Below are 24,395 nucleotides of genomic sequence, written 5' to 3'. Positions count from 1 at the left end.
AAAAATCAGTGATCTAGAAATAAAAGAGAACTGCATCAACCAATAAAGGTTATCTGTGAAACAGCCACAGTGAACACAATACTTACGGTGAAAGACTAGATGCTTTTCCCCTAAGATCAGGAACAAGACAAAGACATGTACTCCCTACCACTTTATTTCAACATGGTACTGGAGATTTGAGCCAAAGCAATTAAGCATCCAGATTAGAAAAGAAGAAGTAAAGTGATCTCTATTCATGGATGACATGATCTTCTATATAGAAAATCATAACTAATCCGCTATAAACTATTAGAACTAATAAATAAGTTCAGCAAAGTTGTGGAGCACAAGATCAATACACTGAAATCAATTGCATTTCTATTATTTTGTAATGAACAATCTAAAACTAAATGTAGAAAACATTTTCATTCAAAATAGCATCAAAAAGAATAAGGTACTTATGAATAAATTTAAGAAAACAAGTGAAAAACTAATAAATCATGGGGATGTAATGTACAGCGTGATGACTACAGTTAATAATACAGTATTACATATTTGAAAGTTGCTAAGAAAGTAAATCTTAAAAGCTCTCATCGAAAGAAAAAGAATCTGTAACTGCGTGGTAATGGATGTTAACTAGACTTATTATGGTAATCATTTTGCAATATATATAAATATCAAATTATGTTGTACTGAAACTAATATAATGCTGTAGGTCAATGATACCTCAATTAAAAAAAAACAATGGAAAAACTTATGCTCTGAAAGATAAAAACTTATTGAAAGAAATTAATGATGATTTAAATAAATGGAAAAGCATGCCATGTTCAAGGATTGGAAGATTTAACATCGTTAAGATGGCAATACTTCCCAAACCAATCTACAGATGCAACGCAATCTCTGTCAGAACCCCAGCCGACTTCGGTGTAGAAACGAACAAGCTGATTCTAAAATACAAGTGGAATTGCAAGGGACCCAGAATAGCCAAAACAACCTTGAGAAAAATAAAATAGAAAAGAATAACCAGTGGTGGCAAAGATGTGGAGAAACCGGACTTTTCCTACGTTGCTGATAGGAATGCAAAACGGTGCAGCTGTTTTGAAAAATAGTACAGTAGCTCCTCAAAAAGTTAAACAGTTACCATATAACTAGCAATTCCACAATAGAAAACATACGTCCACACAAAAACTTGTACGCGAATGTTCACTGCAGCATTATTCATAAAAGCAAAAAAGGAGAAATAACCCAAATGTCCATCAACAGTTGAATGTGTTATATCTATACAATGACCTATTACTCAGCCAGGAAAAGGAATGAAATACCGACACACGCCACAATGTAGACAGACCTTGAAAATATGGCAAGTGAAAGAAACCAGACACCAACGGTCACATATTATATGATTCCATTGATATGAAAGGTCCAGACTAGGCAAATCTATAGAGATGAAAAACAGATTCCTGGCTGTCAGATGGAGGAGTGAGGTAGAGGAATGGGCATGACTGGTAATGAGAATAGGGTTTCTTTCGGGGGTGATGAAAATGTTCTAGGATTTTAGTGGTGACAGATGTGCGGTTCTATCAATATACTAAATGCCACTACATTGTATCCTTTAAATGGGTGAACTGCATGGTACATGACTTATATCTCAATAAAGCTGTGGTTTTAAAAAATGGACATACTACTCAGTGGTGGTCTATCAAAAATGAAGATAAAAATATCCGAAATGAGACAAATCTCTAGGAAGTTTAATTCCACGTACAAATGATTTTTTAGTAATATGCAGACTTTCATTTGGAGATATGGAAACAGTGAAAAATAAATTTAACCATTAAACATGTGGGTCCATGAAGATAGATACAGTGTCTGTAGCAAAAGCATTTGTTAGAAGAAAAAGCAAAGAATGACAGTAAGAGGAATAAATAGCATTAACTGGGGTGAAACACGGAAACACAAAAGGGAAGAGAGAACACTAGCCTTGTTTCTTTTCTTAATTTTGACGAAAGTCAATTTTGCCTTTTTAGCTGTGACTACTAGGCAATTCCCAGAAGCAAACTGATGAGGGAATTTAAAAATCCCTTTGCCCAAGAATTCCAGCCATCCTTGGTCAGGAGCTCTAAGGTTCATTTGGTTGGAAGTTCTCAGGGGTCCTGATCCTCTCTAGGGGTCCCTCCCAGCCCACCAGCCCGAGGTCCCAAGCTCTCTCCTGGCAAGAAGTCTGTGGACAATTAAAAATAATTACACCGTTAGCCGGCAGCAGTGGAAGACTTTAAACAGATGGGTAAGTACCAGAGCCTCTTGTACTTTAATTTAAAAATTACAGGTTGGCCTGATTAACAAGAAGCTATGACTTTCTGCACTGGAGCCTGACCGTTTCTTGCCCACTCATCAGTGCTATGTAATCACTTCTGCTGGGCATGCACGGACAAATGCTGATCTCATTGATTTGACTATCTCACATAGTTCCTGAGAGGAAGGCAAGGTGGAAATAAATTGTGAGCCAGTGCGTGTCTTGCCCGTATTTCCCCGTCTGCATTAAACAGTTCAGAGCGTCTTGGCTCTCAGACATGGTATTAATTGCTTATTTGACTGGCCCTTATTTTTTAAGTAAACTATGTGTACACAATTCCAAACTTAGAGAATTGGTTTTAAATTGGTGTTTACTCATTTTACATGAGTCCAAGATTCCACTTAATTAAGGGATTTCCAGGAAGCCCGGCACATTATTCATTTTACCCTGGCAGCAACTGGAGAAGTGGGAGGTTGCCATCAGCTCTATTTACTGTTCCAAAGAAACATCCAGACCAACGAAGGAGATGTGAGTTCCTGTAGAGGTGAGTGAGGACACCGCCCGTGTGTTCCAAGCACGAGAGGTTTATGTGGGCCAGAAAGAGAAGTTAAGAAAAAGAAATCCAAGTTGGTATGGGCTCCAAAGTACTGCTAAGGAGACTCGGAAACTTCCAAGTGTCTTTACAGCCAGGACAGACAACCCTTCCATCCCCTACTATTCAAGAGATTTTTTTCATTGAAATGGTTCTGAAATAGTATTGCAGGAAACAAAAAAACAACTATGATAAACCCACATTTTGTACACTGTTTCAAATGTCACAACATGTTTATATATGTAACCTACAGAAATGTTCTCCTCCCCAGCCGTCCCACCATGATCTCTCCTTATCTGTCAAATCCCCACCCAAGGAAGACCTAGCTCAAATGTCTCTTCATCTGCAAGGTTTCTCCCAACTTCTTGGGCAGGAACTTTAACCTCGCCACTGCATTTCAACAGCATTCATTCATCCTACCAGTTTTATCTTCAAATAGTTCTTGAATTTATCTTCTCTCTAGTCTACCTGATCCCTGCTCAATTTCAGGACTTCTTTTTCTCTCCCCTGGAAGTTATGCCCTTAAAATCTACCCCCCACACACCCACGAGTGAGCGAGCCCCGACAGACCAGGAGAAATGTGGGGAGGAAGGAGGTGGGAGGAGTTCAAGGGTGGGGTCGAGTGTCACCAAAGCCATGAGAGAGCTGGGAGGCCAGGAGCTTGGGGCAGGGGCAGGGGCATGGAGTTCAAGCAGCTCTGTGCAGTGATCCCAAGTGAGGTACTCGCGAGTAGCTGGTTCAGTGGGAGGGAGGTTGAGGTCTACACACTGGGGGAGGACCAGGACGCGAATTAAAAAAAGCAGGACAAAGGCTCTGAAGTTTTGATATGCATAAAAATTACTTGGCATGCTTGATAAAAATACAGATTGCCAAGTGTAGCCCTCAGTCTATCTGGAGTTTGTCCCAGGAATCTGCATTTTAACAAGCACTGTAGGCAATTTTGATACAGGTGGGCCCTTGACCACACTTTGAGAAATACTCTCTGTTATGGGCTGAATTGCATCCCGCCCCAAATTCATATAGTGAAGTCCTAACCCCAGGACCTCAGAATGTGACTGTATTTGGAAGGTCGGGCCTTTAAAGAGTAATTAAGGTAAAACGAGGTGGTACGAGGGCGGGCGGGGGCGTGTAATCCAGTAAGAATGATATCCTTGTAAGAAGAAATACACAAGGGAGTGCAGAAGGCACACAAAGAAAAGACCATGAGAGAGAAGGTGGCCACCTGCAAGGCAAGGAGAGAGGCTTCGGGAGAAACCAACCCTGCTGACACCTTGAACTTGGACTTCCGGCCTCTGGAACGGCAAGAAAGTTAATTTCTGTTGCTTAACCCCCCCCAGTCTGTGGTATTTTGTTATGGCAGCCCGGGCAGATTAATACGCTGTCCCAGAACAGTGGCAGGAGTTGGGAGTCTAGAGAATGACCATGGGATGCATCACACCACCTTCAGCAAAAGAGGAAGTGAGTGGAGGCCAACAGAAGATTGGAACTGAGCTGGGGCAGAGGGAGCATTGTGAGATGGTGTGAGCCTCAAATCTGAAAGTGAGCAGGAGTCAGGAGATTGCCCCCTCCCACTGGCTCCGCAGTTTGTGGGGAGGGAAAAGAGGGCTTGGCGGGGAGGGGAGTCATGCTTCCATCAAGGGAAGAGGCAGCGGAGGGAAAGAACATTCTGAGCATTCTAAGTCAAAATAGCAGATCTCTCTTAGGGGGAAAAAAAAAACTCACTAAAATGATAATGTACAGGTTCTTTCAAAGTTTTAACCAAACAAAAAAGGTTTCATCAATAAGGCTAGGGTAGAGGGACAAACATGGACAACAGCAACAAAATTTTTGGAAGCTGAAGTGCATAGAAAAGTGATTCCAGCACAGAGGATCCTCCCCAGGAGTGTCGGCCCCGCCTAGAAACTTGTTAGATGGACAAATCCCTGGGTCCCACCCCAGACCTACTGAATCCGAAGCTCTGCGGGCAGGGCCCAGCACTCTGTGTTTTCAGAAGCCCTTCAGTGAGGATGCACGCTGAGGTCTGAGGATCCGTGACTTAACAGACCAGAGAATTCATCAGAGCTGTCAGCTGCAAAATCCGAGAAGCCACCCCATAGAAAGGCTCAGGAGTGACAGCACCAGATAACAGTAGAAATAGAGTGAGGAGCTAAAATCATGAGAATTGGTTAGAAGGATTTAAAAGGCCACTCAGTCCCCAAACCTCCTCCTCAGTTGTTCATATCTGTGGGCTCAATTTTGGTACACAAAGAACAGATCAGGTAAGAGCAGGTGTATTTTTGCTTCAGTGGGCTACATATTATAAAAAGTCCTTATTCGGGGTAGAGTCCTATGATATTTCTTATATTTATAGGGAGATGACTGCCTTGTTTCCAAGAAAATATTACTGAATGTGAAAAGGCAGGAAACAGTCACTTACCCAAGAGGCAGGCAACCTTATTCTCGGTCTAATTCTGTCTCTAACTGAGAATCAGGGCAAGAACTTCCTCAGTCTCCTTATCTGCATCAGGCTATTTTAAAGGCCCTTGAACACAAATATTCTATAGCCACATATTTTAATTAAAAATGAAGAAGAACCATAAAATAGTGCTAACTGCAAGCATTGCCTAATTCGACTAACAGACTGGCTGATCTCTTTTTAGATATTTGCTGTTTGGGATTTCTATGTTTTTAAATATTTAAATCTGTTCGAATCATTTCAACAAATATACACAGAGCTTCTACTAGATGTGCAAATGCCTAGGAAGTGATACTATCCAAATATTTAGAAGGGCTACTAGAACTGTGGGTGACATCGTTTTCTATATATCTTTAACTCTTTGTAATCTTGCAATATTACTTTACTATTAAACAGTTTAAGGACTACCACCAGGATAACCAACAGGTTGATTCCCTTAAGTGCCAATTCTGATCAATTGCTAATGTCTGCTTGGAGTGCTATATTTAGGGCTATGAAACTTATTCCAGACTCAGTGGCAGAGAACACTGTGATAGCTCAGTAACATCCGCTAAGGGGACAAGACCTGTGTTGTATGTTTGTCAAAACTGCTACTATGACCTAGAGGCAAAATGATCTCCCTTTACCCCTTCAAATGTGGATACTGGACTCCAGATTACAAGCTTAGTCCCTCTCCTGCTGGCCTCAAATTGAAATAGAGGACCATCAGGAGCAGCCAAGCATGGCTCCCAGAGCCAGCCTTTCATTTTGGGGAGCATCTCAAGCATAATTTCAAAAGAATGTTTTTTTTAATGTCAGGGACACTCTATTAGAGAAATATTGTTTAGTACAGATGCTTCTCATGCCCTCATAACCAAAATGAAGACCCATGAATCTTCTCTCCCTCCCTCACACCCATCGTTATAGAGCTCTGGCATCAAGCCTAGGAGATGGCTCCTTCAGGATGGTCTTGGGGATAGACCTTCTAAATCTCCCTTGGCATGCACGGGGAGCCTAACGATGCACAGTGGACAAGACTATCAGCTCATGGGCCAGACCTCCATCGGCACATCGAGTAGGAGTTCCACCGCCTCCCCCAGGATAGAGGGCTGGTCAGCACTTACTGCCCATTATCCTTCGCACTGTTGGGCCCTCTGCAGTCATTTCTCTCACAATCTCATTGTCATCCTCATTGGCATCCAGCCAGCGATTGCAGTTGAAGTTATATTTGTTCTTGGTCAGAGTGTTCATCAGAGTCATCTGGAATGAAGTCCTGGTGTGACCAAGTGGGTGTACCAAAGATATTCATCCACGTCCCAAGGTCCCTCTTCTGCTATCTGCTCTCAGGGAGGCCAAGGCTATCTCCTAGAGATGATCTCGCGGAAGGCGTAGCGCCAGATTAACATTTATCTCTCTGATCTCCCGAGATCCACATTTGCCTAGCAGCCAGGTGACTGAGGCAGAATGCAAGTTGAGTCTGAACATCCGATCATCTTCTTAATCTACTTCGGGAGTCCCTTCCTCATCAGGAAGTCTCTGAGTCCTGTGCCCAAATAAGTGTCTCGCCATAACCCTTCCACATCCTTTCACTCCCAATGAATACAAAGCAAACTTATATGACAGGCTCATTAGAAAGGGACCATTCTGGTTCCTCTCCCAACCTCCCAAGCCCCAAGATAGTGCATCTCACCCTTTCTAAATGCCATCCAGAACCAGGACTCCTCCTATCATGCCATGCCCGAATCTTATAGAGCCTGCCGAGATCTGGGAGCTCAATCTACGGTGAGAAATGACAAGGTTTGAGCGGGCATAACCAAATGAAATGTGCTGAACCTCGGAGTTGACCCCTTGCCAGGACAGCCCTTGCTTCGGGCTCTTTCTTTAGCAGCGAGGATGGGTTGGCGTCAAGCCATCCTCATCTACTGTATCCTCTCATGCCCTTGCGACCAGTGGCATGCGAGGACGAGAGAGCCATAAAGAGCTAAGGTTCAGTCTGGGCTGGTGAAATTGAACAAAAATAACTGACCCACAGTAGGATCCAGACTAAAGAAAATCTTCCAAGCAATAAACTTCCAGTAACAAAATCCATATGGCGGCCCTGCAAATTAGTACAAGCCCACAGCCTCAGAGCTCTTCTGGGCGCTGAAACAGACAAAAAGATCAATACAGCAGTCATGCCCTTTCCCTAGGGGCTCGCAGTCTATCCAGGAAGACAAATAAAGAAAGAGCAATGAAGCGAGTGGTATAATAGAGGCACCAGCGGGGCGCTCTGAGAGAGAGCAGCAAATTACAAATTATTCTTACCTAAAGGTCAGAGCCGCACCTCTATTGGCAAAACCAGCCCAGCTCTTGTTATATACATACTGGAAATTTAAAGCTGAGTTTCTTTTAAAATGTTCTAAAGTTTATACTTTCCCTTAAATTTGTTCCTCACTCTCTCATTCAGTCCAGATTGGGCAGTTTGACACCAACTGTGTTCCGGGGTCTCTGTTCCATAATGATTCCCCAAGTTGCTGAGCTCCCGGGTGCTCGAAACCATCCCATACTTGTTCCTTGCCCCAGGCTCGGTTCTGGAGTGATTCAGATGAAGGGACAGATCTAAGCCACAGCCCATTTATACTTTGCCTGTAGATCAAATGTGGCCCTCCTTGTAGGGACCTAAAGTCTGCATTGTACCTTTTTGTCATCAAACTCAACCCGCACCTGTCTTAGAAAAACAGAATCCTATGGCAAACGGCTCCTACACTCCCTCTTCCTTCCTCCATCCCACCCTGTCACACTCCTTTCTTACCCTAAATTTTTCGATTATTCCTGGTTTGAACCACTTGTTGTTGGGGTTCAGGAGAATCTCATCTGTCCTCCCCTTCTGCCCATAAATCTGGATAAAGATGGGAGAGTTGGTACCAGCTTTCTTCAAGTCAGTCGTCCAGACCCACAGAGACCAAGGGAATTCTGCAGAGACAGGTCGAGCTACAATGTAAACTTCAAGAAATAAAGAGATTTTCGTGGTACCAATGGGGAAGTCGCGCAAATCAAAAGCGATCAGGACTGAAACCCAGATTATGCACAGGTGTGTCTCACTCTCGGAAACCCATTTTAACAAGTGCCAGTTTGAGGAAGCCAAGGATCCTTTGCTATTTAAAAGAGGGTGCTGAATGCTCCTTTTAATGGAGGAGGCATAATAGTGTCCTTTAAATAAGGGGAAAAGCAGACTCCACCCACCCTATGTCTGGTGTATTCAGAATGCACTGTGTTGAACATTTGGTTCAACATCTAGCCATCATGGCAGCTTATTCAACTTGAGGACACTGGAGTATCGGCCTTGGTACCGGGTATGTGGCCTATAGCTTCAAGAACTAAGCCCCCTGGGAGGCCTTTCCCTTCCTTTCCAGAGGAGAATTGAGAGCAAGAATTGATCCCTTCGAAGCTCTTGCCCCATGGTCTGACATCCTGGCCTTTCCTGGCCCTGACTGGGAGGTCACCAAGCTCTGGGCCCCTTCCACCTACTTTTCAGCCTCTTCTTCCTGAGAGATACCATCTCGTAGAGCTGTCTCTCTATCAGCCCGTCCACCTTCTTCTCATCCAGCCAGTTGCTGCAAGGGAAGGTCTGCTGGATACCAGTGAAGGGGCACAGAATCACCACCTGGGGGAGCAGACCACAAGAGTCTCCTGCAGCAGGTCCCCAGCTTGGGACCTCCTTGCCATGCTCAGCAGCTTCCTCGGCCCTACGGTAAGGGTCGTCTGCTTTGGGACCCTCGAGGAATGACACTTTCTTCCCGTTGCCTGTTTCATTAAATCTTAGATCAAGAAATATCTCCTCCAAGAAGTCTTCCCAAGTAGGTATCATTCATATTCCAGTTTACCAGAGGATGGATTTACTAGCCCAAATCCCAAACCTGTTCATTTGTACACAATACCCTCTTTAAACACCATATTTCTTTATGCACATCATAAAATCTCAATCTGAACCAAATTAACTAGAATACTAAATTAATTCCTTATATTTGTCTTGCTGGAAAAAGGTCAATCACATAAAAGGTAATTGATATCTGGAATTTAATACAAAAACTAACTGCCCTCCTCTGGGCTTGAGCCTCGTTCAGCCTTCTCTCCTACGCCCTCTCCATCTCAGCCCACATCTGCATGCACGGGTTTAGAATCTGGAAGTCTATCTAGCCCAGGCCACTCACATTAGAGATGTTCAAAGGAATGTTCCTGGAACACTACAAAACCTTTATTAATATACCCTTAGACAAAATTCATAATAGTGCATGCTTTTGAGGGGAGAGAGGATTATATGATTGCAGAAGGACACAGAGGAGTTTCAAGAGCATTGAGAATGTTCTATTTCTTGAGTGGTAGACAAAATTCATGTTTGTTTTTCATTGTGCTCTATGTTTCACTTTTGTTATATATATTCTGTAAAGCATAAGTATACCATAATACAAATATATATTTAGAAATACTTGCTTATTGAGAGATCCATAAGCTGAAGTGAAATGCCACACCAGGAATCAGAATAGTCTCTAACGACCACCTGAGCACCTCTGGACACCCTACCGTGTTTGTCTCTTGGAAGCATGCACAGAACAGCCCCCATTCCTGATCATCAGCAAGACAAGATCGATGGGCATAGAACCATCCAAAATACCCAATGGCGGGGGTTGCCCATGGGCTCTGCTAATGGTCCAAAGGAAGAAGGAAGCAGGTTAGAGTTTGTATTTCCAAGTGAAAGGAGAGAGGGGTTGAATCAGGGAAGGGTCCTCCCAGAAGCATCCCTTACCTTCTCACAGTACCAGCCTCTGTTGACGCCAACATTGCCATGCCCGATGGAGACCCGACTCAGGGGGCTGAGGAGGACAGCCAGCTCGATGTGGAAGATGTCTGTGCGGCCGCGGTCAAACACACCGCCCTCCAGGAAGATTTTCCCGCTGTTCTTATTCCCTCTGGCCCCGTACATGACCAAGTAGATTTTGGACTTGGTCCCAGCCCCCCGGACATCCCCAGTGAAGATGGTGACGACATATGAGATAGCTGGCATGGGAACCACAGGGGAGAGGAGAGGGTTCAGTGCCCGCTGATTACAAGGTCCCGCCCGCCCCTCCCCTAACTTCCTGCCACCTCCTTGGGCCTCATTCCCCCTTGTGCTCCTCCCCCAGATGACATCCAGTATCCCTCTCACCCTCACTTTATCTTTTTCAGAGTTTGTATGTCAGTGTATCCGAGTTTAGGAATAAACTGCAGATATTATTACAGGAAGCTGCCAGCTCTGATTACAGGAAACTAACAAAGAGAAGGAAGAACCAGGGTTGGCTAAGAATAGTACTTATTATTAATGTTAATTATCATGTGCACATTATTAATAACTGCCGGATGAATTCTGTTATGTCTTATTTAATTGTAATAGTCAACTCCATTAATGGAGATTTATATTCAGAGTTATCTTGTTCATTTAGCTTGTTCTTTTGGTCATAACTTAAAAATATAATTTTTAATAGGGGGCACTAATGTCCTTCTTCATTGGCTGATTTGGTGGGATAAGGGAAGATTGAAAGGGGGACACGTCAGTCAGGAGGCAATATGAGGACACAGAGTTCTGGGGAAGAGCCAGCAAGGGGAGAATAAACTCTGAGACAGGGCAGAGTAAGAGAAAACACCGAAGACAGACATTTGGATAGGAAACTCTGCTGAGGTTTGGTTTCATTCATTCATTATGTCCTGGAGTCTAAGGCAATGGCACATTAGTCCTTGTTAATTGCCCCCACCTAACCCCTGACCCTACCCCACCCTCACCTTGAACCCAGAAAAATAAAAATCCCAAACGTCTTTGGGAGCTAGCATGTGCAACTACATGGATGCATTCACACATAGATTTATGCCTTCCTTTGTTCAACAGACATTTATTGAGTGCTTATTATATGCCAGGTATTGGGAGAATATAAAGCTAAACAGGAATGGCCGCTGCCCTTAAGGTGTGAGTTTCCAGCTTCATTCTCTAAAATACACAGACAGATGGTGTTCTCACACAAGCCACACTGCCGTGGCCTGGGTTATCAGCGATTCCCAGCCTCTGGCTGCCATTTCTCTTTTCCCTCTACCACTGGAGGCAAGTAATAGCATCATGATTAAAGGGGTTGTGCTAAGTCCATTCTGGTATATGTTTTTAAGTAAATATTTTGTAAACTATAGTTACAAACGAGTTATGCCACACCTAACAAAGGTCGGGGCAGGCCAGGGTGCCACAGTGCTGACACTGAAAAGTACGAGAGCAGAGGAACTTTTTGTGTCCTCAACAATAACGATTAGTGTCTGCCCAAAAAGTCTGGAACAAAAGAAAGGGAGGAATTGCCATTTCCAGAGGAAGTGGAGAAGGTCCAGAGGAAGTGCCCAGAAGCAGGCATTTGGGAAACATAAAGAGAAATGGCCTTACAGGTGGAGGGGAAGATATAGGGAGAAAAGGAGTAAGAGCAGCAGATGCGGGGAGAGCGGGAGGGAAGGCAGGTGGATGAGGTGGGGGGACATGGGGGCGGGGTGACAGGGAAGAGTGAAAAGTGCGCAAATGAGGTGGAGGGAGGGGTAGGGTATGTGGAAGTGGTGGGAGAGGATGTGGAAAGATTCTGCGGACTGGCAAACCGGAGCCAAGCTGTGGAGCAGTTTGTACACTGTAGTCAGACCCTGGGTTTATCCTCTGTGCAGTGGGAACCATGAGGGGTCCTGCAGCAGAGCACCTTCTTAGATGTGCACATTCACCAACATCAATTTTCTTGAACATTCACCAATTCCCATGCAGGTTTCCCATGGAGTTCACCCAGGGTAGAGATATAGAAGGCACGCCTAACCCTGGATCTGTACATTACCAGCTCCAGACCTTGGGTAGGTCTTTTAACTTCTACATGACTCAGTTTCTTCATCTGTGAAATGAGAACGATAACAGTTCCTATAAATACAGGGTCATCGTGAGGATTAAAGGAGATGAAATAGATCAGGTGCCTGGCAGGGGGCTGGCATATAGTAAGCACTCAGTAAATGGCCACATGTATCAGGAGTTCTCATTTCATCTCATGCATGACTTCTTTTCCCTGGGCTGTTAGTACCTGCCCAGCAGAATCTCCCCATCTCCTCTGGATCAGCAGAGCCCCAGACACCAGTCCAGAAGAACAAGACTCTTTTCAGAGCAGGAGGAATGTTGTCTAAAGACACAGCTGGCTCCCACTTGATTGCAGGCCTCCAGGCCCACAGACAGAATACGGAGCCCGAGGCAGAGAGTGAAATACTAGCCAGTGAGGCCTCCTCTTTCTTCAGTTCTACCTGTGGTCTCGGCTCCGCCCACTAAGATATCTCTTTGGATTTTGCCATCGTCTTCATCTAAGGCCAGCCAGAGGTTCAGGAAAGTCATATTTTCTTTTGTTCCCAATATCGTCAATGACAATCTGGGAAGAAGGAGGAAGGAATATTGAGTGTCAGTGAGGGTGCACCTCACGATCGAATCCGATTCCTCCGCCCCTTGAGCGTACTCTAAATTTTCTCTCTCGTCTTCTTAGTAGCCCAAGGAAAACTTATCACAAAAACACACCTATTGCCAGGAAAACCTTGCAAAACATTGAGTCACACGGGGATGCCTGGTAATTACCTCCTACTTGAATTACTGAGCTACTGTTACAGATCCTTTTCAAAAATTGAATGCAAGACACTTGGCAGGATGTGCCCTGTGAGACTGGAGTGTAAGAACTGGAAGTCTGGATTTACAGATGGCAACAAGATTATCGCCTTCCTCACCTGCTGAAGGTTGTTGGGATTCTAACCTTCTTGGTGAGAAGCAGAATCCATGTAAAGGGAACTATGAGCCTCGAATTAGGTACCCAGAAACCTAGGATCTAGTGATCAGGTCAGAAAATGTCAGCCACTGACAGCGAAGCCAGTGGGACTGGCCATTTAGAAGCTTTCTGCAGGAGACTCACATGTGAGCTAGGTCGGCAAAGCTGAGATATATGTCTTCTAGAGCTTATCGAGGAGCTGAGGGGCCCTCCCAAAACGTCCTGGGAAGACCCAACTGAAAACCCACTCTAACATAAGCAGAACTGTCCATAACTAGAACATGCCCTCCAGTCACAGCATTGTGCAGGCAGGAGATCTGGTTGCAGACCAGGTGAGGTGGAAAGTAAAAATGTCTGCCCATGTGTTCCCAAGACTGCCTGAGAGAGGAGTTCGGATTTTCAATGAAAACGTACTTCCTAAGATCAAAAAGTGTCTGAAGTGTGGAAACAGGGCACACACTAGGTGCCTGAAGGCATCTCATCTTGTTTTAATCTAGCATTCATCAAAGAACCTTTTGGGCTAAGCATTGGCCTCCTGATGACACCGCCCACCAGAGAGGAGTCAGTGGCCTGAGCCAGTGATTGGGACCAGCCTTCCCACCAGGCTTCTGTCTCTAGATAAATGAGCTTTCATGCTCTCGTTTATAAATCAGTCCCCTGTGATGAGGACAACCTGAGTGATCCACAGAGTGTACGCTCCATGTACCAGCCTCGGGGGCAAGAAATGAATGTAAAGCAAGTCTTTATTTTCAGAGAGTTTTCAATCTTCCCTTTAAAATTGCAGATACATTATCCAGCGAAGGTAGCCCTTGACCCATAAGCAGCCATTGCCATATTCCAAGAACCACTACTGAATTGTAGTCACCTTTTAGAGCTCAAAGACCATGGGGCAAGGGACAGGTGAGTTCTGACACAGGAGAAGAATGGGGAAAGGCTTCTGGAGGTTATGAACCCGCTTTGAAATACATCTCAGCATCCGAGAGTTAGCAGAACAGAGCTGGGCTCATGGAAGAGCAAGGGAATGTTCGATGGGGGAAACTAAGGGCAGCAAAAGAAATGGGACCTTCTCTTCCTCCCTGTCACAAGGCTGCTCTTCCCCACGTGCCCGAGTTTCACTCGTCACACTGAGATACCGTGTCACATAATATGTAACATGCCATAAATACAAATAACTGTAAATGACAGCATTTGAATGGTGACACCCCTAATCCTTAGTCCTTCCTCTCCACTTTCTTCCTTTCCTCTGAGCATACCCACACTCCCTTCTTACCACCTCAGGCTACCTCATTCAATAAAGGCCTTCGAGGGTCCTGCCATCACCCACCTCCCTAACATTTCTCAGTTGCCTGAGCCCTGTGTCCCACCCAGATCTATTCAACATCCCCAGACCCTCTTTCCAGCTCCTCCTCATCTATCACTCCCTCTGGCCAAAGGAGTCCTTCTTCCTGCCCCTCCTGGCAAAACCCTACCTATCTTCATGGCCCAGCTCCCATGGACCCTCCCTGAGGTCTCTTCTGACGCCCAGACACGGCTCACTCCACAACATCTGTTTGTACCCACTCAAGACTCTAATCTCACCCTGCTTTGCATTAAAGTTGGGTGATTCTGTTTTCTGATCTTCAAACTGGGAGACTTGGTCTGAGCAACACTTGCGGGACCCCTAAGGCAGAAGGTTTATTCACCAGAAGCTGAAATTTTGGAATATAAGGTGATAGTAAGTAACCTGCCTTGCAGTGAGTAAGCAGTTATTTAGGGACTTGTCTTCTTTCTTTTAAAAGCAGGACCATGTTTATTGTAACAGCTGCAGTTGGTAGCATGGGGCCTAGGACCTAACAGTCGTTCTATAGATGTTTGTTGAATGTTGAGTATTATCGGTGACATGAGGGCACATTGGTCTTCTTGAGATCCTTGAAGTGACTCCATGAGCCTCTGTCTCCTCTTCCTATCAGAGCCAGTTGTGCTGGTTGAACCTACACTCCTTACAGCATGCAGCAGGCCATCAGCTGGTTCTGGACTTTCTAGTGCACGGCACAGTGGAGAGAATCCAGCCTGGGAGTCCAGAGGACCTGGGGTGGGTACCAGTCTTGCTACTGAAGAGCTGTGGGGCCCTGAGCAAGTCCCTTTACTGAAGCAGATGGACCAAGGACAAGGCCCGCTGTCAGTATAATGTTACATGTGTGATTATTTATCTTTTGAAGAAGTTATTGAATTTAACTGGACGTTTGAGTTGATCGCAATTGGTAGACTAACCAGATGTGGGGATCAAAGCCATGTGCAAAAAGCCTCGGGGAAAGAGGGTGCCAGCCCCGGGGAGAAGGCCAAGAGCAGGAGGAGGAGTATGTCGGTCACGCTGAGGCCTACCAGCCCGGGCTGAAAACACACACAGCCAATTAACTACATGGACGAGGAGGGAGATGACCTATGAAGGGGTTAATCATACTGGCTTTTAGCTTTATCTCATCAAACCCTTAAACATAAATACCAAAGGAGTGGCTGTCAGGTGAAGTCCAAGGCAACCCAGCCTGGCAACTTTGAGAATGAGCGTACTTACTGTGCATGTGTCAAATCTAGAAATGCAGTCAATTTAACAGACCCTTTAATTGGTATCTCTGGGGAGCTGAGGGCAAGCGAATCAATCAGAGTGAACCAAGAAAGGGGCAGCACGGAGGCCCAGGAGGTGAGGCTATCCCTGGCTCGGCCAGGAAGTGGCCAGAGGTAGCCCTGGTTTCCCCCAGCCTCTGGTTTTCAGCTTGCACCCACCCTGCCTGGGACCCAGAACCCTCCTTCCTGCTTTCTCATCAAGATTCTTCCCTCAGGAAAATATCCAGTAAATCCAGGCACACAGACATATGAAATGCTCGAATTATTTTAATGTCTTATTTCTGGGGAGGGCTCTGGTTTGCATAAGTTAAAGGAACAGGCTGTTAGGATCTTTTCAGCATCCAGAGGAAAACCCACCTTGGCTTTGGGGAGGACAGATGGAGACCTGTCTACAAGGCCCTGAACTCGCCCATGTATTTAATATGGCCCCAAAGGGAGTAACCGATCTCACATTGAAAGCAGCCTGCTTGGCCTTCTGGTTTAAAATAGTGTCCAAATAGCAAACAATAAGAAGAAAAGAGAGGAGAGGAGAAGAGGGGAGGGGAGGGGAGGGGAGGAGAGGGGAGGGGAGGTGAGGGGAGGGAGGAAGGAAGGAGGGAGGAAGGAAGGAGGAAAACATCATTGTGAAGAATCGGAAGAAGAGCTGAGCTCTTTGGAGGGGAGGGCAGGGCAGGATGAATGAGTTAACATAGCCCTACCACTAGACACTTTTTGGCAAGACTTTTCAACTATAAATATAAAGAAAAAAATCCTACAAGCATCCTGGCTGGAAAAAAACACAAAACAGTTTTTCTAGAAAGAAACAAAAGTCTACTTGGCCTCAATATCAAATTTCAGAAGGCAATGGAACAAGATTCACAATGTTTTAAAGGGCAAAAATGTTCTCACCCATGGATTTCATACTTTGTCAAGCTGCCTTTCCTTTGAGCATGAAGATAATGAAAGGTCCTGTTCTGGCATGTGAACCTGCTGCTTCACGAAGCTTCCAAGAGCACACTGGGTGACTGGGCCCATGTGACCAAAAAAGAACCTGACCTCACGAGGTCCAGCTGCAATAACCATGTCCAGGTCACATCCAGGCTCTCAGGTGCACATTGCCATTTCCACACTAAACCTTGTATTTTCACTGTCTTCCTTCCCAGGATGAAGGAACTGAGCTTCTAGGCACCTACTCTGTGCCCTACCCTGGCTGAGGTCACCAAATGCACCTGCCTCCTTTCCTGCCTCTGCCCAGTTGAACAGTAAACTCCCTGAAGATACATCCCTGTCTGAGTATTGGCTATTTGGGGTCTGGACTCCTTCCCTGTTTCTTCTCCAATCCAAGCAGAGTCCTGCACAGCATCAGGCTGGCTGCTTTAAGAGACATGCAAACCCCTCCTCTCCAAAGGAAACTTCACCATTCCTCACTTCACTAACGCATGCCAAGCGCTGGAGAGGTGCCTTCGAGGAACTTTCAGACTAGTTATGAAGAGAAGCTTAGCAGACACTCTAGGATGCTCACCCAACACCCTTTCCAATCACTTTCTTCTTAACCTAGTCCTACTATCAGGCTGGAAAGCTAGACACTTGATTTCCAAGTTTCCATGTAGCTAGGGTGGCCGCATGACACATTTCTGGCAGGCAGACGTTTCAAGGAGAGCTTTACTTCTCTCGCAATGAGGCAAAGCTTGCCAGAAAAGTCTTTTCTGCCTTGGGTCTTCACCTCCCTTCCTGCCTGGAACACAGGATGGCTAGAGGTTCTGGAGCCATCATGTGATCATGAGGCAACAGGCTGGAGGATGAAAGCCACAGTGCTGAGGATGGCGACACGCTGAGAGAGCAGGTGTCTCAGAAAGCAGCTGCACCAGTCCTGAACTGACCACACCTGGATTTCGTGTGACATGAGAAAAATAAGCCCCTAGTGATTTAACACTGCACTTCAATTCTCTGATACCTGCCGCCAAATACATTCCTAACTGCTACAAGAAGGTACATGAAGTTAAATAATAACAAAACCTCAACTATCAGACAGCCTCGTTCTCTACAGCCAAATTGTTATAAATATGAGGGGTTTCTGTTTTAAGCAATAAGAACTTTTTCAAAATAGTTTTTAAAAATATATTATACCTTTTTCTATCATTCTGTGACGAGCTGAAATATACTGATAGCCTCATGACTAAGGAAAATGTATGCAAAGGGCTGGTAGCCCATTTTCTAAATGACCTCAGACTTCTATCAATTTTTAATATTCCTTTGGCTTTTTATATCTTTTCTGACTCCCCATTACAGTTCTCAATATTCTCACCTATTACCTCTTTCCGCCTCTGATCTCCGCTATAGGTTTAAATTTGCAAGTTGCAACTTTGCTAGAGAGAATTACGGATAAGCCCTAGACTGTGAGTGAGAATCTGAGGGGTCTTTCTGTCAAAACGAGGGCAGAGCAATATAAAGCCAGATATATTTTGAAGCAGATATATTTTAGCTTCTCAGAAGCTTTGCTCTCACCTATTACCTCTTTCCGCCTCTGATCTCCGCTATAGGTTTAAATTTGCAAGTTGCAACTTTGCTAGAGAGAATTACGGATAAGCCCTAGACTGTGAGTGAGAATCTGAGGGGTCTTTCTGTCAAAACGAGGGCAGAGCAATATAAAGCCAGATATATTTTGAAGCAGATATATTTTAGCTTCTCAGAAGCCCTTTTGACCTCTTCTCGATTCTTTGTCCTGGGTAGGTAGAATTATAAGAGACCTGAGATTCAGAAATTTGAGGTATAAAACAACAGCCCAAGAAAATTCACAAGAAAGCCCATGGTTAGGGTGAACATTCTAAGCAGGCAGGGTTATAAACATTCACGGGAGGGAGAGGTTCTGGTGGGCCAGAGTCAGGGAAAGCTTCATGGCAGAGCCTTGAAGGATGACCAGGCCCTGGCTAGGTTCAAATAAGGGCTTCCTGGGCTTTCCAGGAAGGTGACAACATGGGCCAAGTCTTAGAGGCTATGAGGAGGGCAGCATGGTTGGCTAGTGGGCTTAGGTAGAGTGTGCAGGCAGATGGACTATGAGAGGGAAGTTAGGGCTGAAATTTAACACTCTGAAGAGCCAGAATTCTCTGCTCCCAGGGCACAGGGACCACAGACAGGCAGCTGCACTCACCTTGGACAGGAACCAACCTGCAGAACCCCCCTTGTTGTTGTGGCCAACACTGATCTTCATCAGCTGTCCCAGATCAGGGGCATCCAGTGTGAACTTGTCTTCAGCTCCCTTTTCAAAGTTGTTCTTTTCACTCTCCAGCCTACGCTCCCCTGAACGCACAGACACACAAGAAAATTACAGAGAAGATCGCAGGAGGAGAAAGAACCAACTCCAAGCCTTAATGGACTCCCCACTGAAGGATGGTCTCAAAACTCAACCGGGGAGAAGGTCGTGTGGTCGGGGGACAGGTGGTATGTCTGCATTCTGTACTTCTACTCAATTTCACTAGGAATCTAGAACTGCTCTGAGAAGAAAGGTAAATGTAAGAAGTCAACGAGGGTCACCTCACTGTAAGATCTATGGCCTCGGTAAAGCCCTCCAACTCCAGGCACAGGCTTGCCTCCTGCGCGGGACTCATCGCAGGGTTTCTGATTTCTGCTTAGTCCCGAGTCCCCATCCTACTGAATCAATCCGCAACCCCATCCCTAGATCTGAGGTCTCGCCTTGCTTGCACCCCTGCTTGGCCTGAATTAGGAGCCCCTATGGGAGTTGGTACACGGGCTGTGGCTGGGACTCTGACAGCAGCCAAAAATTTCCTTAGGCCTGACTCCTTCTCTGGAAAACAGCGATGAGAACTATCGTCAGACCCTGCTAGTTGTTTAACATGGATTTTTTTTTTTTTCTCACTTACTCCTCGCCCCAATCCAGAAGGAGGTATTATTAACTCTGTCTTGCAGATGAAGAAACTGAGACTTAGAGAAGTTAAACAGCTTGTCAAAAGTCACACCGGTAATATGTACACTGTTAGGCCTCATTTGAACCTGTTCTTTCTACTTTGCAATTTTCCATTATTATGTTCCAAGTCGACAGATCACGTGAACACTTCCGGCCCCATCTAAGCAGCAACTTTTTGCTTGTGTCATCTTGTTTTCTTTCTTTTCTAAAATTTAATTCTTTAAGTTTTCTTAAATTTTAAATTGCAACAGTTCAAACATATAGAAAATAATATGAGACATCCATGTACCCATCACTCAGATTTAAGAGTTAATACAGATGTTAATATTTTGTCTAATTTGCTTGGACCTTTCTCTGTTTTAAAGGAAATAAATCATGACAGATCTAAAGTCTCACTGACCATCCCTATTCCTTACACACTCCCTCAAATAAACACTGTCTTCAATTGGTATGTATTGTTCCTGTGAATTTTTGTCTGCTCACGTATGTATCCATAAAGAAAATATACTATTATTGCATTTTTTAGAATTTTACGTAAATAATATCATCATAGTGCTTATCTCTGTCTCGAGTTCCTCATCTGTACATGGAGATAATAATAGCACCACCATGCAGGGTCTAGCATGAGGATTAACTGAATTTGTACACACAAAATGCTTACAGTAAGTGCTGTTATTAACTGGGGTTGTTGCTAGTGCTCCGTTAACATCATCGTATCATCATCATCACATATCTTTATGCAACTTACTTTGCCAGTTAATATTACGCTTCTGAGATTACCCTGTTAGTGCTAGTAATTTTGGTTCATTCCTCCAGCTGCTGAATACTCATCATTAAATGAAGAAAACACTGTTATGTATGCATTCTTCTACTGATGGACATTTAGGTTGTTTCTAGTTTTTTGCTATTGTAAATAGCACTGAAATGGAGTCTTTTGTAGCTATCTTCTGATGCACATTTGTAAAAACTGCCCTGGGTAGACACCTATAGAGAGAGTTGCTGAATCCTGAGGTACTGATCTTCAGTGTATGAAGTATTACAAAATTACCCTCCAAAGTGGTTGTACTACGACAGTTACCACCAGCAGTGCATGACGGCTCCCATTTCCCACAATCATTAACATACACATTTTAAAATTTTGTTTTAGTATGTGTGTGATGGTGTCTTGTTGTGGTTTTAATATGCATTCCCTTAATTACTTCGAGAGACTGAACATTTATATGTGTGTATGTATATATATATATATAATTCATATATATATTTTGAGATTTGTATATATATGTAATTTAGATCTTGTGCTTCTCTAATTTTTCTGTTTATGTACTTTCTTGTCTTTCTATTGTCTTTCCTTTATCTGTGGTGTCTTATATCACATATTTTTGTTTTAATGGACTTTATCAATATTTTCTTTTGTTGTTTGTACTTTTAGTGAATAGTTCAAGAAACTCCATCCTAAATTGATATAAAAAAAGATATTCTCTTAGTTTCTTCTAAAAATTTTATTGTTTTACTTTTTCACATTTAAGTCTTTAGCCCATCTGGAAGTTATATTTGTGTATGGTGAAAGGTAAAAAGATGTAATTTTATCTTTTCTCATATGGTGAGACAACTGTTTGCACACCAGTAATTGAATATTTCATCCTTTTCCCTCTGATTCACAATGCTATCTCTATGTGTGTTTCTAGACGTTATTCTGTTCCATTGGTTTGTTTATCCTTTTATCTATGTCACACTGTTTTCATTTTCAGAGATCTTCAATGTCTTAACATCTGGCAGGGTAAATATCCCCATATTGTTAATATTGTTAATATTATTTTCATTATTCAGAATTGTCGTAGCAATACTTAGTCCTTTATGGACATGAATTTTAGTACCAGCTTAAGCTGTAGGATGTCGCCTTTTGAAAATGTGACTGAATCTACACTGAATTTATAGAACAAGCTGGGAAAATTTACCTTCTTAATGAATTTCAGTCTTCTCATCCATGAGCATAATCTTCTTCATTTATTTAGGTATTCTTGCATATCCTTAAATAAAAATTTATATATTTTTCCAGAAAGCTCTTTTGTTAGTGTTAGTCTTAGGTACCTTATAATTGCCATTGTAAATCATATTTTTTTACTTTGTACTTTTTATTAATTTTTGTATATTAATCTTATATCTAGCACCTTTACTAAACTTTTTCATTGGTTCTAATGATTTGTAAATTCTCCTGGCTTTTGAAAGATGAAATTATCATTCATCAAAGATCATTTTTTTATGAAAATTAAACGTTTGGAGTGAGAGGTTGGAGTTTCTTTTAATTTTATTAACAATATCAAAGAATGTTGTTTCTATGATATTGATTCATTTGAGTTTAAGACTTGCTTTGTGGTTTAGTATGTGGTCATTATGTGGTTGAAAAGAACATGTGTTCTCTACCAGTTAAATGTAGGAATCTGTATACTTCGTTAGATCAAGCTTGTTAACTATATAGTTAAAATCTTCTGTATCCATACTATATATTTTTATCCATTTGACTTATCAATTATTGAGAGTGCCATATTAAAATCTTCTACTATGATTATGCATTTGTCAAGTTTCTCCAAGAATTTTGTTAATTTTTGCTTCACATATTTTGAGACTATGCTGTTAAACATATACATGTTCAGGATTACTGTATCTTCCAAGTGTATTGTTCCATTTGTCATTGCCTAACATACTTTTATTTTTAACAAAGTGTTTTTCCTTAAAGATTAGTTCGGTAGATATTAATGTAGCTACATCAGCTTCTTTCCTGTTGCTGATATGTCCCTGGTATACTTTTTCCCATCTCGTTTATTCTCAGCTATTCTGTATCATATATTAAAGCTGAGTTTTATTTATTTTCATATAATATGAGAATACCTATCTTTTAGCTAATGAGCTTGGTTTATTTCTATTTATTGTGATTATTTATTCATTTATCTTATTTTTTGTTATAGCCATACTTTTTCTTTGTTTCCCTTTCCTTATTTCCTGTCTTCTACTGGATTGATTGAGTTTTGATTCCTTTTACTCCCTCTATTGGTTTAGAAGTTATACATTCCTATTTTGGGTGGTTAATTTTACAATTTTTACTTTTACTCCCTCTATTGGTTTAGAAGTTATACATTTCTATTTTGGGTGGTTAATTTTACAATTTTTAAAAGTTTATTTAATTAATTATTGCTTTTTAGGACATGAATGTTCAGGTATGTAGGGCTGATGTGTCATGATGTCTAACACTTATTTTCAAAAGTTTCAGCAAAAAAAAAAATTCATATATATTGCCTTATATATAAATGTATATATATATACACACACACACATACATACACATATATATTTACACTGTGTGTTTACCTCCCATTGTTAGATTTCTTTCTGTCATCACATATTTGACCCCCTTTACCCTGTCTACCTTCCTCTCCCTCCTCCCCTCTGGTAACCACTAGTTAATTTTACAATTTTAATATGCATACTTCACTTATTAAAGTCCAAAGTTAATACCCTCCTAGGAATGAGAGAATAGGCTGGTATCAAGAACCTTATTATGTTTTAACTCTCATTATCTACTTTCCTTTTCAAAGATTATTGTTTTTTAGTGTTTTATGTCCACATTTTCTGATGCCCTGATAATAGTCATCATTATTATGGTTTCATATAGTCAATACTTGCTTAGATTTGTTACATTATTATTAATTTTTTGGCTCACTTTTGTTTCTTGCAGCCCAGCTTTTCTTTAGGGTACAATTTTCTTTTTCTTAAAGTATATTCTTTAGTGGTTGTTTAAGCGTAGGTCTCTGAGCAATAAAGTCTATTTCTCTTTGTTTACATGGAAATTCATTAATTTTTTCCTTACTCTGGAATTATAACCTAGCTGGGTATAGAATTCTAGGTTGATATAAATTCTTGCTCAGAACATTGATGATATTATTCCATAAACTTATGACTTCTATAGGTTAATGATAGGAAATTGCTCTAAATCTATTTTTTATAGAAATATTCTGCCAAATCTGGTTACTTTTAACCCATTTCCCATTTAGGAAAAAAAGGTGCAACTCACTTCCAGTATTAATTTAATTTTACATAAACAAGCTCTTTGAGGCTGAAGCAAATCTGACTGGTTTTCAATGTAAAAATAAAATATAAAAACTGTTCTTGGAGTTATTTCCAAACAGAACTTGTCTCTAATCCTAATGTAACAGGAATGTGTACATATATCGAATTCATCAAATGAATCTTCAGCTAACAATTGTTCAAGAACGATGTTAACATCACGTGTAGGAATGTTATGTTTTCTAGGATTCGACATTTTCAGCAATTGAGAATTACTATAGTTTGTACTAAAATCAGAGTGCTATAAATAGAATGATATCACTTGTTTCCAAAGACTATTCATATACTAGAGTGATGTGAAAATAATAATAAAAGCAAGATATTTCATGGCAAACTTTGGGGGTAAGGTTAGTATTGTAATCTGCAAGTTATCTCAGGGTAAACGCTGTAGGCACAACCACCACCAGTGAGTATTCTTGCGGTGAATGCGAATGCCTTTGGTTTTAGCACAATGTATCAAAAGGTAGATGTTTTTATTTATTCTGTTTAATGATTCATTTTGTTGCTCTAAAGATGTATCTCTTCGCTCAATTCTGAGAAAGTTTCAGCCATTATCTCTTCAAGTATTTCCTCTTGCTTATTATATATTCTCTGTTTCTGGAACTCCTGTTAAACACTGATCAGAACTTATTCTCTCCTCCATGTCTCATGACTTTTCATTTATA

General features: G+C 42.4%; 1 protein-coding gene across 1 annotated transcript in view; it reads right to left on the bottom strand.

Moving 5' to 3' along the window:
• LOXHD1 (lipoxygenase homology domains 1) overlaps positions 1 to 24,395 on the bottom strand; it is a 150,271-nt gene that overhangs the window by 85,605 nt on the left and 40,271 nt on the right. The window contains 8 exon segments of the mRNA XM_006919930.1: positions 6,420 to 6,555; positions 6,986 to 7,072; positions 8,087 to 8,247; positions 8,803 to 8,938; positions 10,079 to 10,329; positions 12,604 to 12,680; positions 12,682 to 12,725; positions 18,838 to 18,986. Of these exon segments, the coding sequence (XP_006919992.1) occupies positions 6,420 to 6,555; positions 6,986 to 7,072; positions 8,087 to 8,247; positions 8,803 to 8,938; positions 10,079 to 10,329; positions 12,604 to 12,680; positions 12,682 to 12,725; positions 18,838 to 18,986 (1,041 nt within the window).

This window comes from Pteropus alecto, unplaced genomic scaffold (assembly GCF_000325575.1).
Source record: "Pteropus alecto unplaced genomic scaffold, ASM32557v1 scaffold146, whole genome shotgun sequence".
Lineage (NCBI taxonomy): Eukaryota > Metazoa > Chordata > Mammalia > Chiroptera > Pteropodidae > Pteropus > Pteropus alecto.
Note: the sequence above shows the minus strand (reverse complement) of the source record. Positions and strands in the feature narration are given on the sequence as shown.